At 40.0% G+C, this 16,244-nt stretch overlaps 1 protein-coding gene and 2 long non-coding RNA genes across 5 annotated transcripts; all 3 read right to left on the bottom strand.

Annotated features, from left to right (window-relative positions):
• Positions 1-1,420: 1,420 nt before the first annotated feature.
• Positions 1,421-3,039, bottom strand: LOC128026102 (uncharacterized). 3 transcript variants are annotated; one of them, XR_008186343.1, is made up of 4 exons: positions 2,819-3,039; positions 2,597-2,680; positions 1,921-2,048; positions 1,421-1,800 (listed from the first exon to the last, which is right to left on the bottom strand). It is a non-coding gene; the product is annotated as an uncharacterized LOC128026102 (long non-coding RNA). The 3 variants fall into 3 exon arrangements; XR_008186344.1 differs by having other exon boundaries at positions 2,597-2,677; XR_008186346.1 differs by having other exon boundaries at positions 2,597-2,672.
• Positions 3,040-3,370: 331 nt separating this feature from the next.
• On the bottom strand, positions 3,371-4,849 carry LOC128026134 (uncharacterized). The gene is made up of 3 exons (XR_008186357.1): positions 4,783-4,849; positions 4,609-4,696; positions 3,371-3,938 (listed from the first exon to the last, which is right to left on the bottom strand). It is a non-coding gene; the product is annotated as an uncharacterized LOC128026134 (long non-coding RNA).
• A 5,428-nt stretch (positions 4,850-10,277) lies between these two features.
• Positions 10,278-15,830, bottom strand: LOC127939541 (uncharacterized). The gene has a single exon (XM_052536126.1). It carries the CDS (start codon positions 15,828-15,830, stop codon positions 10,593-10,595), a length of 5,238 nt encoding a protein of 1,745 aa, XP_052392086.1. The 3' UTR covers positions 10,278-10,592.
• Positions 15,831-16,244: the final 414 nt, after the last annotated feature.

Raw genomic sequence — 16,244 nt, 5'->3', positions numbered from 1 at the left:
GCCGCTGCTCAGCTTTGATATCATTGGCTGTCAATGTCCCTTGTCATCGCAGGGTTGTCTGTGGTTGGACTATCCTTTAACCCATACTAAACAGCGCATCGTGTTACAGAAGAACGTTTTGCTACTATTATCACATTAGTAATATATTAACTCAACAATTAAGGGTTGCTATGTTGAGGAAAATTACCTCTTTAGCGAGATCCTAACCCTAACCCTAATCATAACTTCGATGAACTACAAAAAACAGCCCCTAGTTTCGCCTTTCAATATATAGAACGACGGAGGCTTGTGGGTAATGTAGTTTAAATCGTTTTATTGACGAAATGAAATAAATAATATATTTAATGGAAAACTGGATATATGAATAGTTTCATTGTGTAAACCTCTATGATATAATTGAAAGACAGAGTGAAATTTGGTATTTTAGAGGGAGCAATATTTAAAATGGCTTTATGAAACATTTCCATTTATTTCTGAAAACTGTGCCCGACATTATTTTATCAGCATAGCATAAGTAAAAATTCTTCTGGTTTTCTCTTTGATTCATTAATTGGACTCTGATTTACAGCCATTTCAAATGTACAGTTTTTGGCTCTTCCGGGGGGTGCTACTGGGCCCCTGGGGGTAGAAGGGCAGTAAAACCTACATGTATGTATTCTCCTCATAATGGACAACAAACTGAGCTGAGTCACATTTATATCTGACAGTTTTCATAGACTAACCTTTTCTTATTCTTATGTCATGAGCAGTAAAGCTTTTGACAGGACATGGTGAGGCCATCTGATGAAACATGGCAAAATTAGAAAGAAATGATTTAATAATAAAAATTATAGATTATTTATTTTATTTTTGAAGTTAACAGTAATAAATATAATGGATAAACCTGCAACAACATGCCATTATCTATTCCCCACTGTTAAGCAGTAATCAAGGACAATTTATACACATTGTGATACTTCACTTTTCCACAAGGAATAATTCATGGAGTACTCAGAATACTATATATATTAACTAATTAGCAACAATCAGTGTAAAAATGTCCTCCTCATCCCCTTATCTGGGTCCTCAGATGCTGAACATCAGTAATGTGCGTGCTCTTGGATTTAATGCAGTACAAGATCCATGTTGATCATTCCTGCTACATTCTCAGTTATCCCTCAAGTGTTTGTAACTATAAAGTAAATGGCTTTTCAAAATAATTCATCTAGTAAATCCCTTTATATAGATATATAGGCATATTTGTGATTAAATATATACAATAATAACTTTCTGGTGTATTGTTGTTCCAGATGTCATTAATGTTTAAGCAAAAAATAATCCTGGTAATTAATATGTAGTTTTTCAAGTGTAGAATAAACCCATAGTAGCCTACAGTATCTAGTAAAATTATGAATTTACCAAGAATTTTCAACACACAATATTCACCATATTAATTTTATTGAAGCATAGACTATGAAGTTGATAAAGTAGCTTCAAGACAAACACAATTCAAGGAAAATAATAAAGGATCAAAAATTCATTAATATCATAAATTAATCAGTTCACACAGATGAGTGATGAAATGTCCTTAAAAGTAAAAATAATCCATCCAGTCAACTGTGATACAGATCATGTGATGCATATAAGACATGTGATACTGTTCCAGAAAATAATGATTCCCATCATCACATCTAAACTGGTTTCATCTCCCCATCGTGATCTTCTTCTCTCGTGTCTGGAAACTGTTTGTGGTTGATATCCAGCACTGGTGTGGTGTAGCTTCTCTCAGTCAGAGGATCTCTCAGTCCTAACATCCCAGACCTGGTCAAAGTGAAACAAACAATACAGATTAAGTTGTTTAATTGACAGAGAGCTCAGCTTATGTTCTGTGTGATTTTAGCAGGGTGAGCAACTATGACCCTTGTAGTACTGTACACTTACCATTCTTCAAGCTGTTTTAAGACCTTTAGAGAAGGTTTTTCTCTGAAGACAATTTACCACATCCTCTTCTTTCAGTCCTTTCAAGAGCATCACTTGGTCAAAACCCCCCATTTGGCTGATGAGATCATCTGTACAAATTAAAATACTGCAATAAAAATTTCATTCTGCAAGAATTAAGGCAAAGGACTTGCTCATGAGACACCCCTTAGCATGTGACAGAATTTTTTGCCTCTATAATTCATCTATTGTTGCAGTAAATGTGTCTTTTTTTCCCTCTCTAATTTATCTTCAAAGTTCCTGACTTCTCTCACAAATGTGTTTTAGTGTAAGGCCTGGCTTCAAACCAATCAACTATCAATCCACAATTTATAATACAACATTTATGAAACAATGAAATAATGTAAACCACTTACATAAAACTTGTATTCTTTTATTTAAGACAAACAGTTGGTGTTTTTTTTTTTTTTTTTTTTTTACTTAAAGTTTAAAAATATTCCAGTCACACTTTGCCTACATGATTTAATTGTAATAGCTGTATATAATTTTTTTTTTTATTAAGAATAAAAACATAGAAAGAATAAATTACGGCTGAGATGAACAGTCCTGTGAGATAAAATCATAAAGTGCTGTAACACATAACACAGCATTGCACAGCATTGCTTCAACACACACATACCAGAGGACTTCTGTCTTTGTTTGGGCTCAAGATGGCCGTCTTCATTCCTCATGAGCAAATCATTTCCTTGGTCTTCCTTCTCTTCTGAAAAACAAGATAATCTTACTCTGTGTGCAATTAACATTGCTCATTAAACATATAATTAAGTTAATCTAAAATAAGATTCAGACCAGAGCATTTGATGAGTAAATGTTGATTCAAAAATATTTTAAACAAATGTACCTGGGAAGAGCTGATCATGGCAAGATTCGCTGAGACTCAGTAACAGCTCTTTTAGTTTTTAGGAAGGTTTGTGAGGGTTGGCTCTTAAAAGAGCTGTTGAGCTTGAACAGCATTATCTGCAAACAATCCTGTAAGACAGAAAGAAAGAAAAATATTACTACATTACATGCATCTTATACATTACTGTGCGTATGTGTGTGTGTAATTATACAGCTATATTCATATATATATATATATATAAAAAAAATATTACAAGCTAACAGGACTGTTATCAGTAGTGCGCAAGTCTTAATAATGCCAAAGCGCAGTGCCCTTAATGAACACTAAACCCACATTATCTCCAATACCGCTCCAGAGCTCTATACCAGGCTTAGTGTATCCCATCATGCATCAATTTTTGGAATAAATTGTGAGACCTTTTGTCGAGATCTCACAAGGGGTCACGGAAACCTTTACAATGCATGTAAAATATTAATAATAATAATAATAATAATAATAATAATTATTAGATATTGAAAATAATTTTTCAATTAATTTATTTTAAAATGCAAAGTTGAATGATCAAACTAAAAATCTCTGTAAACACTTAAGTGTGTCCCATAAGGCAGTGGCTCCCAATCCTGGTCCTGGAGAAGCCCAACACTGCACATTTAAGATGTCTCCCTGATCAAACACACCTGATTCAACTCATCAGCTCATCAGTGAAGACTCCAAGACCTCAAAAGTGTGTTTGTGAGATAAGAGAGACGCCAAAACCGTGCAGTGCTGGGGTTCTCCAGGATCAGGAACGGGAACCACTGTCATCAGGTCATGAAAAGTTCGACACACACTTGTGGTCACCATGCTCACTCGAACACTTGGCCTAAACATAGGAAATACGTCAAATAAATAATCGATTGGTCAAGTGCAAAGATGGTAAGTGTGGGTATTTGGACAGTGCAAAAGTTTAAGAAACAACAAATGCTGTGCAATTTATAACAGCAGTTTGATAAAAAGGTAAAACCAACACAGACTTCCTGCTGCAAATGTCTGCCTCCGCAGCTTTTTGTCTTCTCCATTTCTGAAGGAAAACCTCTCCACAAACACCACAGGGATGACTGCTTCCTTTACATCTTTTCAGCTAAAAAAAAAATACATAATAATAAAAATAAGAAAGGGGGAGGGGTAGAATAAAATAGAATTATAAACAGAATTTTAATAATGTTTTGTGAGCAAAATATTTAAAATATAAACTGATATGAATGAACTGCAGGAAGGGAAAATGTTTCCTTTTATTTATTTACTTTTTTTGGATTTACATAAAAAGGTATCAAAAGCATGATACAGTAAATGTGTGATATCTGTAATATAAAAGCACATCAAAAACGACCATTACAGTTGTACAACCAAAGTTAGTTTGATGATTATTGTATTGTTGTATTGGTTATTAATATACCATAGTAGAACTACAGTTACTGAGGTAAAAACATGGTAAATGTCCCGTTCCTGGGTTTTAACTTCAAATTTAATTTGTTGCTATTGTACGTGTCGTGGTTACCATGATTTTACTACAAATTTACATCTTTGACATGAAATGAATATATTGAAAGTCTATGGCACGTCACGTGACCGACAGGGTTTAATCACACTAGTTAGCAGGTGTGTTCATTTAGTTAAACGCAATGAAACTCAAAGACAGCCGCGGATGACTGATATAATACAGCGAGTAAACAATATGGCGCTAATCTGATTAATAAAGACAGAATAAATTTTATAACAGGCATTAAAAGAGCGTAATTATATCTACTCACCGACCCTGTGGCACATGGAAACTGATGGCAAGTATCGCGATGTGTGCTGAATGAGACTTCTTGAACGTGATTTCATAGAGATGATGAACTATGAATAAGCGATAAGCGAAATTGGTTGTAAGAAAACGGTTAAACTGCTTACTTGCACGCGCCTTGGAGCGTTGTTAAACTCACCTTTTATGTCGTTTTCCCTGCAGTTGAGCGTTGCTTTGGTCAAACTCACCGCTGAGTGCTGTTTTACCTGCAGTTGAGTTGTTAAACTCACCACTGATGAACGCGCTAAGCTTTGGCACAGAGATCACTTTGATATCAGATTGCGAGAATATTTAAACCCTTAAAAACAAGTTGGAGGGCCAGATAAAAACGATCTCTGTCATATATAATTTTTTTTGTAGCCTATTATTTATTTTTATTTATTCAGTGTAGTTGCGGTGTGCTGAACCAAGACGTCAAATTTAAACGCTGCTGAGTTCTATAGAAGTCTATTGGACTAACCTGCACGTTGAAAAATAACGCCAAAGGTATAACCAGTGCGTCAAAAAAGTGACGCCAGATCACTTGACCATGCGTCAGACATTTGACGAGTAGAGAGTGAGACTGTGTTGGGCTTGCAGGAGCTTAGGAGACAATTTCAAGGAAACTGTTCCTGTTGGAGGTGAGTGCTTTTATGGTTTCCTTGATTGGTTCTGTGATGTGGGGCAGGTGTGGCTGGTTAATAATCAGGTGACTGTGAGCATTGGTGATTGGTGGAGACCGAGATTGCCAGATTCCTGACATAAAATGTCGACCGATGAAGAGGTAATAATTACAGTCAAGCTTTGGGGTGTTGATCAACTCCATCTACGATTTGATTATTATTTTGAATCCAATTCATAGTCTTTTTTTCAGCTTTTCGTTCAAAATATTATTTCTTTATTATTTATGAAACTTACCAACATTAAAGTGTTTAAAAAATGAATGCATGAAGCTAGAATAAAATGTTTACAGATACCTGTTCTTTCTTTGGATGTTTTGTATGTTCAGATATTCATACAACAAAATATATACAAATTCAAACCTAAATAGGCATATAGTAGTATACATAAAGTATTATGTAAAGAAAAGATTACAGAAAAGATCAAAGATTTAAAGAAAACATATGAGTATACTTGCAGCATAAAACTAGCAGTTTACTGAGAGTATACTAAAGGATAGTCAGATTCTGAGCTGTGATTCCAGTTAAACTATCTTTTTGTGGCATATTAAATTGAGTCATTATGAATGGGATCTGAGAAAATCTCTTGCTCTTTCTGGGGAGCATAGCATTTTAGGTTCACCTTGATTGAGGATGACCTTGAGTATTGCAGGATAAAGAAGACATTTCTGTATGCCAGCCTCTCTTATTTCCTTCCTAACTGGCCTAAATGCATTTCTTCTTTTTGTGGTGACTGGAGAAAAATCTGGAAAGAAAGACAGTGTTGCTCCATTGGATGTTTTCTCAGGGGCAAGAAGTCTGGCAGCCCACAGAATGAGCTCCCTGTCCGTGTACTGCAAAAGTTTAAAGAGGAAAACCAGTGGTTTAGTGCGATCTGAGGAGAGCCTTTTGTACATGCAATGTGCTTGATCCACTTCAATCTCTTTGCCCGCCAGAGACAGGAGCCACGGCCTGGTTCCCCGATAACGCTCACTCTTGCGTTAATAAGACCTCGAAAGATATATCTTACCAAAGTCGTTTATGTTCCTAAGTGTGTTCCCTGAAGTGTCCCCTAGGAAGCTTCTTAACATACTGCCTCTTACGTCCGACGTTACAAGAGCGCTGTCCCGAGTGAGAGTGCTGAATTAGTTGGCATCGATTACTCAGGAATCGATTTTCCACTTCACGCGAAGGTGCATTACAGCGTAAAGAAAGACAACACGTTCTAAGCAAATGAAAATTATTCCAGTAACATAAAGTCAACTTCATAAATAGGCCTGTATCCATTGCAAACATATTTTATTATTAGTCTTAAAATATCCATAACATAAAACCATTTTAGAGGCACAATATTGTCAACATACCATAGTTTGACTTGTATTGCGCTGCACTGATTTCTAAAGACTGCTATACAGTGGCGGTGAGTCACCGCCGGTGACTAGCGTCTTGAGCTCAAATAACGCTAAGAGAGAGTTTACTAATGGTCCAGACCAACCTTACGAAAGTGTGACTTACAGAAAATATACTTAGCCTACGAACGTGTCGGGAATCGTGCCATAAGGCTAAGAGAGAGGTTAAGGAATAGGTTAAGAACTACTTAGCGATAAGAACTTTTTGAGAAACCGGGCCCATGTTGGTAGCAATCTTTTCAAAAAGCCCATAAGGTTGTTCTTTTCGGAACCTTCAGGCAATCCAACCAGACGTCGATTACTGAGCCTATTGCGATCCTCTAAGTCCATTACCTGTTGCTTGTGTGCGGTTACTCACCTTTCGTGATCTGCAGCAACTTTCTTTTGTTCTCTCATCTCCCCTGTAAGACGATCCAATTTAGAGCATAGCGACTGAACAACTGACATGTAACAAGCAAACTCTTTCTGCATCGCCGTGAATTCAGTTCTTAGAATGTTCTCGAAGTGTGCAACAATGTCTGCATCTTGTCCACCATATTTCCCATGGTTGGTGGCTTGGATTTCTTTTTAATCAGAAAAGCCGATGGAGACAACTCCTGCTGTTACTTCTGCTGTTTCTGATTGTATGCCATCTGGGAAAATATTATTAAAGGGTGGGTGAAATGCTCGTTTTCACTCAATATCCTGTTAATCTTGAGTACCTATAGAGTAGTACTGCATCCTTCATAACTCCAAAAAGTCTTTAGTTTTATTATATTTATAAGAGAAAGATAGTCTGTACCATTTTTTCTCTGAAAAACACGAGCGTCTGGAGGCGTGACGTGTGGGCGGAGCTAAAGAATCACGAGCGCGAGTAGGCTTTTGCGTTGAGAGCATCTGGAAACTCTGTTTTCATTACCGTGAGGAAAAAAACATCAACCATGGCTAACAGTCAGATTCAGCCGTATATTTATGATCCAGAATCAGATCCAGAGGCTGAAATTTAACAAGAGCAGCAGCAGGACGTCTCTATGTAGTATGTATTGAAACTGTATATATTTGCTTAGCGGTTTTGGAAAATGACTAAGCTCCACTTTATGTTGTGTTTTTTTTTGTTTTTTTTTTAAGTTGTACATGTGGAAAGTGCAGTTTGATGACAACATTGCATGTTGTTTACTTGATGTGCTTACGCGCCGATAGCTAAGTTAACAACACAGAGATATTTGAAGCAGTTTTACTCACCGCCTGCGGTTCCAACACACGATCGTGACCCTTTTTCGTTGGGACTGCATTATCCTTAAGCAATAAACAATATGCAAATCCGGCGTCAAACTGGGCCTTGTTTGTAAAACAAGCATCTTCGAAATGCAGGGAACAATCAAAAACACTTGCACAACTCCGTTGATGCTGTGTAAAAATAAACTCCATCCACTGGTCCCTTAATGCTGTTTTTTTTTTTTTTTTTTGGTAATCTGTGCAGGGTTGTCTTGTCCTGGCAACCAAAAACACACTTTTGTGACATTTCGGTCTCTCGCTCTGATCAGTGAATGTCTCTGCTCTGCTCTACGGGAGCGCGCGCTCTTCCGGGAGAAGTGCCCTTAGGACCCATATAAGGAAATTCCGCTCCATCTAACGTCACACAGACCCATACTTGAAAAAAAAAACTTTCCGAAACTTGTGACAAACCGGAAGGAGTATTTTTGGAACAAAAATACTCCTTCAAACGTACAACTTAATTTTTGAAACTTTGTCCATGTTTAGCATGGGAATCCAACTCTTTAACAGTGTAAAAAACTCAGTATGCATGAAATAGCATTTCACCCCCCCTTTAATGAATAATAAAAAAAATAAAAATAAAATCAGCAAAAAAGGGCCAGATGTACGGAGCTCTACTCAAGTGCTACTAGGTTCATGAGCATGTCACATGACTTTCCCTAAATATATTTGAGCTATACTCCTAGATTCTCATATTTTTGAATCTTCTGCCTGTTACCTATATATGTCGCTGCCTGCCCACAAAATACGAACACCCTGGCCTGCCCACAAACACTTCTGCTAGTTAGTGTGTTTACATCAGGTTGAGAAGACCCATGTTTTCAGCCTCACTGGGCATTCTAACACAGTTCCCAAACATAGAGAAACTAACCAAGTAGTCATTACTGTTTACTGAATCTATAGTAATGTGGCGGAGGGGAATATGCCACCGCCTTGTGGGGGAAATATTCAGCACTATACTAAGGATGACTGAGTGAGCAACAGGATCCTAGTCCCCCCACCCAATGCTTTTAGTCTTTGTACAACTGTTAGACTAGTTGTATGTAGTGTCTATCGTGTTGCAATGTGTAATGCTCAAGAATCAGCGAGGTGGGCTTCAGGATTTACTCAATACACGGCAGCCACCTGAAGTGTGTGTATGTAGAAAACTCAGGAGGTAAACCTAGTTAACTGCAAAACCCGCCCTCCCCTGAATCTAACAGGATAGGTAAGACGCCCCCACTCCTTAGTATAAGTGACTCAAAATTAGCATAAACAGTTTTCAGTTAACAAACAAATTTTACATTTATTTGTACTGCAAGATTTTAAATGATTACGTTTTCCTTGTTTTCACAAAGTTTACAAAACAATTTCAAGTGTAAACAAATCAAAGTGAAATAAAAGAAATGTGGAAAATAATAGAGATGAAAAATCAACAGATTTGTGTCAGTTACAGTTCAATCTGAGCAAAGTAAGAATCAGTGTCACTTATTATAAGTAACCTTAAACAAAACGTTTCACAGTTAACTCAACCTTTCAAACAAAGTACACTTTGAAGTTCACTTCAATCCGGCTCAAAAATCCAAGATCCAATTCAAAAATCCAGGAAAAAAAAGGTGAAAAGTTATACTCTATCCATATATGGAGTTCACAGTCCCAAAAAGTTCAGTTATGTACACAAAAGAAAGACTATGAATCCCTTCGCAGGAAAATTCACTGATCACAGTTCCATCAAAATATCTGTATGATTTAACAGTTCAGATGACTCACTTACAGAAAATGGCAGTTTGCTTACCAGTTTTCAGAAGGAAAAGAGGAAAATAATTTTTATCACCACTCTTGGTTCATGAATGAGGTGCTGAAAGATGTCCAATGGATGGCAGGGTACTGTTTCTTCACTCACTAACCCTCAGCGATTGTCCTCGCGATCCTGACGACGGCAGCTTGATTCAACGAGGCCCCAATCCCAGCTGATGGAGGCACAATGAGAAGACAAACAACGCACGACCCTATCCGATGACTCAGCGAACCTTAATTCACACGATCAGTAACAGCAATCACTGTTTCAAGTTCGTTTGAACAAATGAAACAAAAACAGTTTGAAGCAAAGAAAACACGAGACTGTTTAACTCCTACGTGACTGAGACTTAATGAAACTAACAGGCCTTTTGTCCAGCTTCATGCATGAACACGGCAGAAAACTCATTTTAACGCTTACTTCATTAAACTTGTTCATATACACGAAGACTCAGAAGCAACGTCATGCAGCTCTTATATATGTTGCGAGTCTAAACGGGACTTTTTCCCGCGATTGACTACCCAAGATCAACATTCAATTTCAGCTCACTGCTGCTCTTCTCCGCTCTCTCGCTCTCTCCGCGCAACTCGTCAAAACCTACAAAATGGCGGCGCCCACGACAAACATCAAAATAAAAGTCTCCACATATTAGAAAAATGTAAATCCCCTACATTCCCCCCTGCTAAACCCTGCCATGCCACCGGACTTCCATTCAGCAACTCAGTCCTGAAAAATAAATGACAGAGAATAGCAGGTAAATATTCTTTCCACACAAGAAAACATCAAGTACAGCAATTAAACACTTTCAATTAGCAAGATTGAAAAACCTTCATATTAAAAGAAACATACAAACCTTCAGGTTGACATAAGCTTATTTCAAGACATAGTCAGTCCTATACCTAACGGGTAAAGTACCTCTGTTCAAACGCTGTGAACGTCTAGGTTCAGTAATACTTTCATTTTCACTTTCAGCTTCGGAGCCACCTGAACTCATAGACTCAAGTACAGACTGTTCTACTGAATCATCAGCTGACATTTCATCGACATGGTCCCTGATACCTATCTCTGATTCATCCCCACCTGCCCTTCTACCTTGTGTGTCTGTGAGTGTAGCGGGTGCAAATGTAACAACAGGGACTGGAAGAACATCAGAATCTTCTGAATCAGTGTGTGCCTGACCTATGTGTGCTCTAGATTCACGTCTAGATGTGCAAGGTGGTAGTGATGACTGAAAAGTGCAAGGCTTGAGTTGATCCCTATGTACAACTTTACATGGGCCCCCTTTCTCTGGGCGAATGGTGTAAACTGGAGTGTCTGCGTGATTCTGTTTCACTACAGTGTAAGGCAAGGGTTCCCAATGGTCTTGTATCTTATTCCTTCCCCTATGTGAATGATTCCGTAACAGAACACGGTCACCAGGTCTCATAAGTGCGGCATGCGATTTCCGATCATAAGCTCTTTTTCTTCGCCTTGAAGCTTCCTGTGCTGCTGAGTTGGCTACTTCAACAGCGGTCTTTAATCTATCATGATGGTTTTTCACCCAATCATCAAGATTGTCAGCTCTACTGTCCTCCAAGTCTCTCCCATTAAGGATATCCATCGGCATTCTGGCATCCCTCCCAAACATTAAATAGAATGGCGAATAGCCAGTTGAAGTGTGGATTCGGCTATTGTATGCCATCGCCAACTCGGGCAGATACTGTTTCCAATTCCTTTTCTTTTCCGGGGGTAACGTCCTTAGCATATCATGCATGGTTCTATTAAATCTTTCGCACTGGGAGTTACCCTGTGGATGATACGGAGTGGTGCGACTCTTTCCGATTCCATAGACTTTACACAGTTCTTTGATGACATTTGCTTCAAAACATCGACCTTGGTCGGAATGTAGTCGTGCAGGACAGCCGTAGTGGACAAACCAATGCTGCACAAGGGCTTTTGCAGTGGTATGAGCGGTCTGATTTCTGGTTGGCACTGCTACCGTGAAACGAGTAAACATGTCAGTTAGGACGAGGACATTTTCATATCCTCCCAAAGATTCCTCCAAGACTGTATAATCCATAGCAAGGACTTCCAGCGGGGCAGATACATTAGTACATGTCATTGGGGCTCGTATTTTAGGAAAAACGTCTTTAGCAAGGGCACATCTCTTGCATTCCTGAATCCAGTTTTGAATATCCTTACTCATTGTCGGCCAGTAATAGCTCCGCCTCATGCGCTCCAGCGTGCTTCTTTCTCCAAAATGGCCACAATGATCATGCTGACTCTCGTACACTTTGTAACGCAAGGGTTCTGGAACCACTACTTGACAAATTTCTTCTCCGTCCCGGGGATCAAAGATGGAACGGAACATCACTCCTTTTTTAAGCTTGAGTCGTGTGAATTGTCTAGAAAGCTTTTTTAACTCAACATCCATATTGCGTTGCTCAACTGGACTCAGGTTCTTGTTGGTTAGTACAGCACGGTATATAGGAGCTATATGAGGGTCGATCTTTTGTTGCTCTTCTATATCACTCCAGCTATATCCGGGGACTTTCCTTGTCACTGATACCTGAACCGATGCTTGTACTATCTGATGCTTGTTGGCAACTGGCCATAAACATGCACGCACTTCATCTGAATTCATCCTAATGAAGTCTTTAGCAGAGTCCTCTTGCTCAGGCTCCTCACTGGATGGAATCCGTGATAACACATCGGCATTTGTGTTTTGCCGTCCTGGTTTGTAGTAGACTTCAAAATCAAATTCTGACAACTGAGCTATCCACCGTTGTTCAACAGCTCCTAAATTAGCGGTCGCCAAGTAGCGCAAAGGGTTGTGATCAGTTATCACAGAGAACTTGGAGTAGATCAGGTATTCTTTGAACTTTTCAGTTACAGCCCATTTCAAGGCAAGTAGCTCTAGCTTGAAAGCACTGTAATTTCTATCATTCTTTTCTGATCCACGAAGACCCCGACTTGCATACGCAATCACACGCTCAACCCCTCCTTGTCGTTGACTTAACACAGCTCCAAGACCATGCAGGCTTCCATCAGTTGTGAGTACAAAAGACTGACTGAAATCTGGGTACGCGAGAACTGGCGGAGACATTAAACACTGCTTGAGTTTGTCAAATGCAGTTTGACATTCTGTTGTCCAGTTAAGGGGTTCAATGATTTTCTCTTTCCCTCCTTTACCAACCAGGGCATGAAGGGGCCGGGCTAACTGAGCAAAACCAGGAACAAACCTCCTGTAGTAACTCATGAATCCAAGGATCTGTCTTAACTCTCTGACATTCGTGGGTGCAGGCCAGGATTCCAAAACCTGAGTTTTCTCTCCATCCACCTTTATTCCCTGGGAAGAAATAAGGTGACCCAAGAATTTCACTTCGGGTTTCAAAAGGAAACACTTGCTGGGTTTCAGTTTCAAACCATGCTGTCTCAATCGATTGAATACTATTTCCAGTCTTTGACAATGGGTTTCGAAGTCTTTCGAAAAAACAATGATGCCATCAAGGTAGATGAGCAGTATGTCAAACGTTAGATCACCGAGCACCACCCCCATCAGACGCTGGAATGTTGCAGGTGCATTGCAAAGTCCAAATGGCATCCTGGTCCATTCAAACAGTCCAAAGGGAGTGGTGACCGCCGTCTTTGTTCTATCCTCCTCACTCATCGCTACTTGGAAATACCCGGAGGTAAGATCAAGTGTGGAGAACAGCTGTGCATTTCCCAAGGCATCCAACGATTCCTCCACACGAGGGAGAGGATAAGCATCTTTGCAGGTCACTTTATTCAACCTTCTGTAATCACAGCAAAAGCGTACGCTGCCATCCTTCTTGATCACAATCACAGCTGGAGATGCCCATGGGCTACAGCTTTCTCTGAGAATACCTTGAGATACTAAATCTTGAACATGTTTTTTCACTTCCTGAAAAACCTGAGGTGGGATTCTGCGATGTCTTTGCTTAATGGGAGGAGCATCTCCTGTTGGAACACTATGTGTGACAGCAGTTGTATAACCGAAGTCACAATCGTTCTTTGAAAACACATCACTGTGCTTAGCCAGTAAGTTTTGGAGTTTGCAACGTTGTGTTTCTGTGAGGTTCTCTAGATTAATTTGCACTGGAACTGGCAGCTGTTCTGAAGTGCTTATCTCTGCCTTCACCTTATGTTGCTGCACAGCTTTAACATGCAAAGCATTCTCTTTTTCCTCAAACTCGACGAGCACCCTTGGCACAACTTCCTGGGGCTTGGACAGTGCTGCGATCCTACATCGTGGTGGGAGCTTTACAGGCTTTTCACTAGAATTTAACACTCTGACTGGAACTTTACCATCGGCAGTCTTAGCAAGCACATTAGCAATCAGAACACTCTTAGGCAAACTGACATTTGACGAGGCCTCAACCAACACTTGACAGCTCACTTTTGGTGGTATCCTGCAGCGGCCTTCTAAAACACGTTCACTGAATGGTGGAATAGTTACTGATTGCTTCCCAGCAACCTTCACAAAGCCAATCTTGTCACCACAACTCAGTGCCTCAGTCTGCATCTTTATGTTAGCTAAAACTCGCTGGACTTTTGCCTCCCTAAAACCATGGCTATACCTGTCCATCTTCTTCATGTCTTTAGTAGTCATAAATAGATCATTAACTTCACTCAACACATTCATCCCAATAATGCCAGGCAATCCTTTCAATTCTGTCCCATTAGAATCGCTCTCTTTGATCACAAACACGCACTTTTCATGCAACGTCTTCCCAAAACACTCTATGTCTGCTTCCAGACATCCAATGATGGGAATGTCTAGGCCATTTGCTGCTGTAAGTCGGACCCAGTTGGCAGACGACAGAACAACTTCTCCAAAGTGATTCTTAAAATGTGACTCGGTGATAGTAGTCACTTCTGACCCTGTGTCCAAGAGACAGATTGTTCTGATTCCCGCAATTTTCACCTCAATGGTTATACAATCACCAAAAGCACTTTCGGAAAGTGACTTGGAAACGTTCTCTGTATCACAGTCTGCAGTATGACTTCTTATAACGGATGGACCTGGACTCTCTAGTACTGAAGTGTCTCTGTCAGCTGTCTTTTCTATCTCTGCTGTGTTAGGTTGCATTCTACTAGAGTTTTCTCTGCTCTGAAGACAACGTCGGCTTGTGTGTCCTGGCTTACCACACGTATAACAGATGTACCTTCCTTCACTATCTTTCAAAGGTGCACTTTTTGCCTTGTTTTCCTTCACTGCAGGTTTCAATTTTTCTTTGCTGTTTACCATCTGAAACAGTTCTTCTTGTCGGGCAGCTATCTGTTGAATGGCTTCATGGAGTGACTCCAGGGTGAGAGGGGCTGAAGAGCTCTCTGTTGCAGTGGTAGCATGAACGACACCACGTGGACGAGTACTCGTTCTCGGATTGCTTGGAACCTGCACCTCCTCTTCTTCAGACCAAGTAATAACTTCCTGCATAAGCTGGATGAATGTCAGGTCCTTCTCAGTTTTAACTCTCCTCTTCATTTCACGCCGTAGCGAATCGTCTTTCAGGCCCAACACAAGCTGTTCCTTCAAAACTCCATCAGCATCAGGAACTCTAGACGGCTCTCGACTCTGGATGATACTTAGCTTCTCCTGCAAGTCATAAGCATAAGAACGGATTGTTTCTCCAGGCATTTGTTTGCGGTCATAAAACTCTTTCAGTCTGCTGCCAATGGGAAGTTTGTCCCCATAAGTCTGATCCAAAGCATCGAAAATCTCATCCACTGACTTCTCCTTTCCGTTGAGTGTGATCTTGACTGTCATCTTAGCCTCATCTTTTAAATACTGCTTAACAAACTCAATTCTGTCTTCTTCAGGAATTTTCATCACCTTGAAGGCGGACTTCATTGAACTTATCCATTCTTCTATACTCAACTCACCAGGCTTGGAACGACATCCGGTGAACTCTGGAAGCTTACGATCCCTAGGGATGTAAACAGTAGATGGTGCTCTCTGAGCGGCAGCCTGTTGTTCAATAACAGTTTTAGCGAGGGAAAGCGCCTCTCTCTGTTCGGCTCTGGCTTGCTCTAACATGCATGTCTGCTCACCGAAACGCCTTTGCATCTCTTCAAACTGTTTCTTTAACTCATCCAGTTCAGCCATAGTGTCGGCTCTAGGACCATGCACTTACACTGAATCAGGAACCAGGAATTGATCCTGTTCGTGACGCCAATATGTGGCGGAGGGGAATATGCCACCGCCTTGTGGGGGAAATATTCAGCACTATACTAAGGATGACTGAGTGAGCAACAGGATCCTAGTCCCCCCACCCAATGCTTTTAGTCTTTGTACAACTGTTAGACTAGTTGTATGTAGTGTCTATCGTGTTGCAATGTGTAATGCTCAAGAATCAGCGAGGTGGGCTTCAGGATTTACTCAATACACGGCAGCCACCTGAAGTGTGTGTATGTAGAAAACTCAGGAGGTAAACCTAGTTAACTGCAAAACCCGCCCTCCCCTGAATCTAACAGGATAGGTAAGACGCCCCCACTCCTTAGTATAAGTGACTCAAAATTA

This window comes from Carassius gibelio, chromosome A2 (genome assembly GCF_023724105.1).
Source record: "Carassius gibelio isolate Cgi1373 ecotype wild population from Czech Republic chromosome A2, carGib1.2-hapl.c, whole genome shotgun sequence".
NCBI classification, from domain to species: domain Eukaryota; kingdom Metazoa; phylum Chordata; class Actinopteri; order Cypriniformes; family Cyprinidae; genus Carassius; species Carassius gibelio.
The sequence above is the reverse complement of the archived record's forward strand: the minus strand, read 5'-3'. Positions and strand labels throughout refer to the sequence as shown.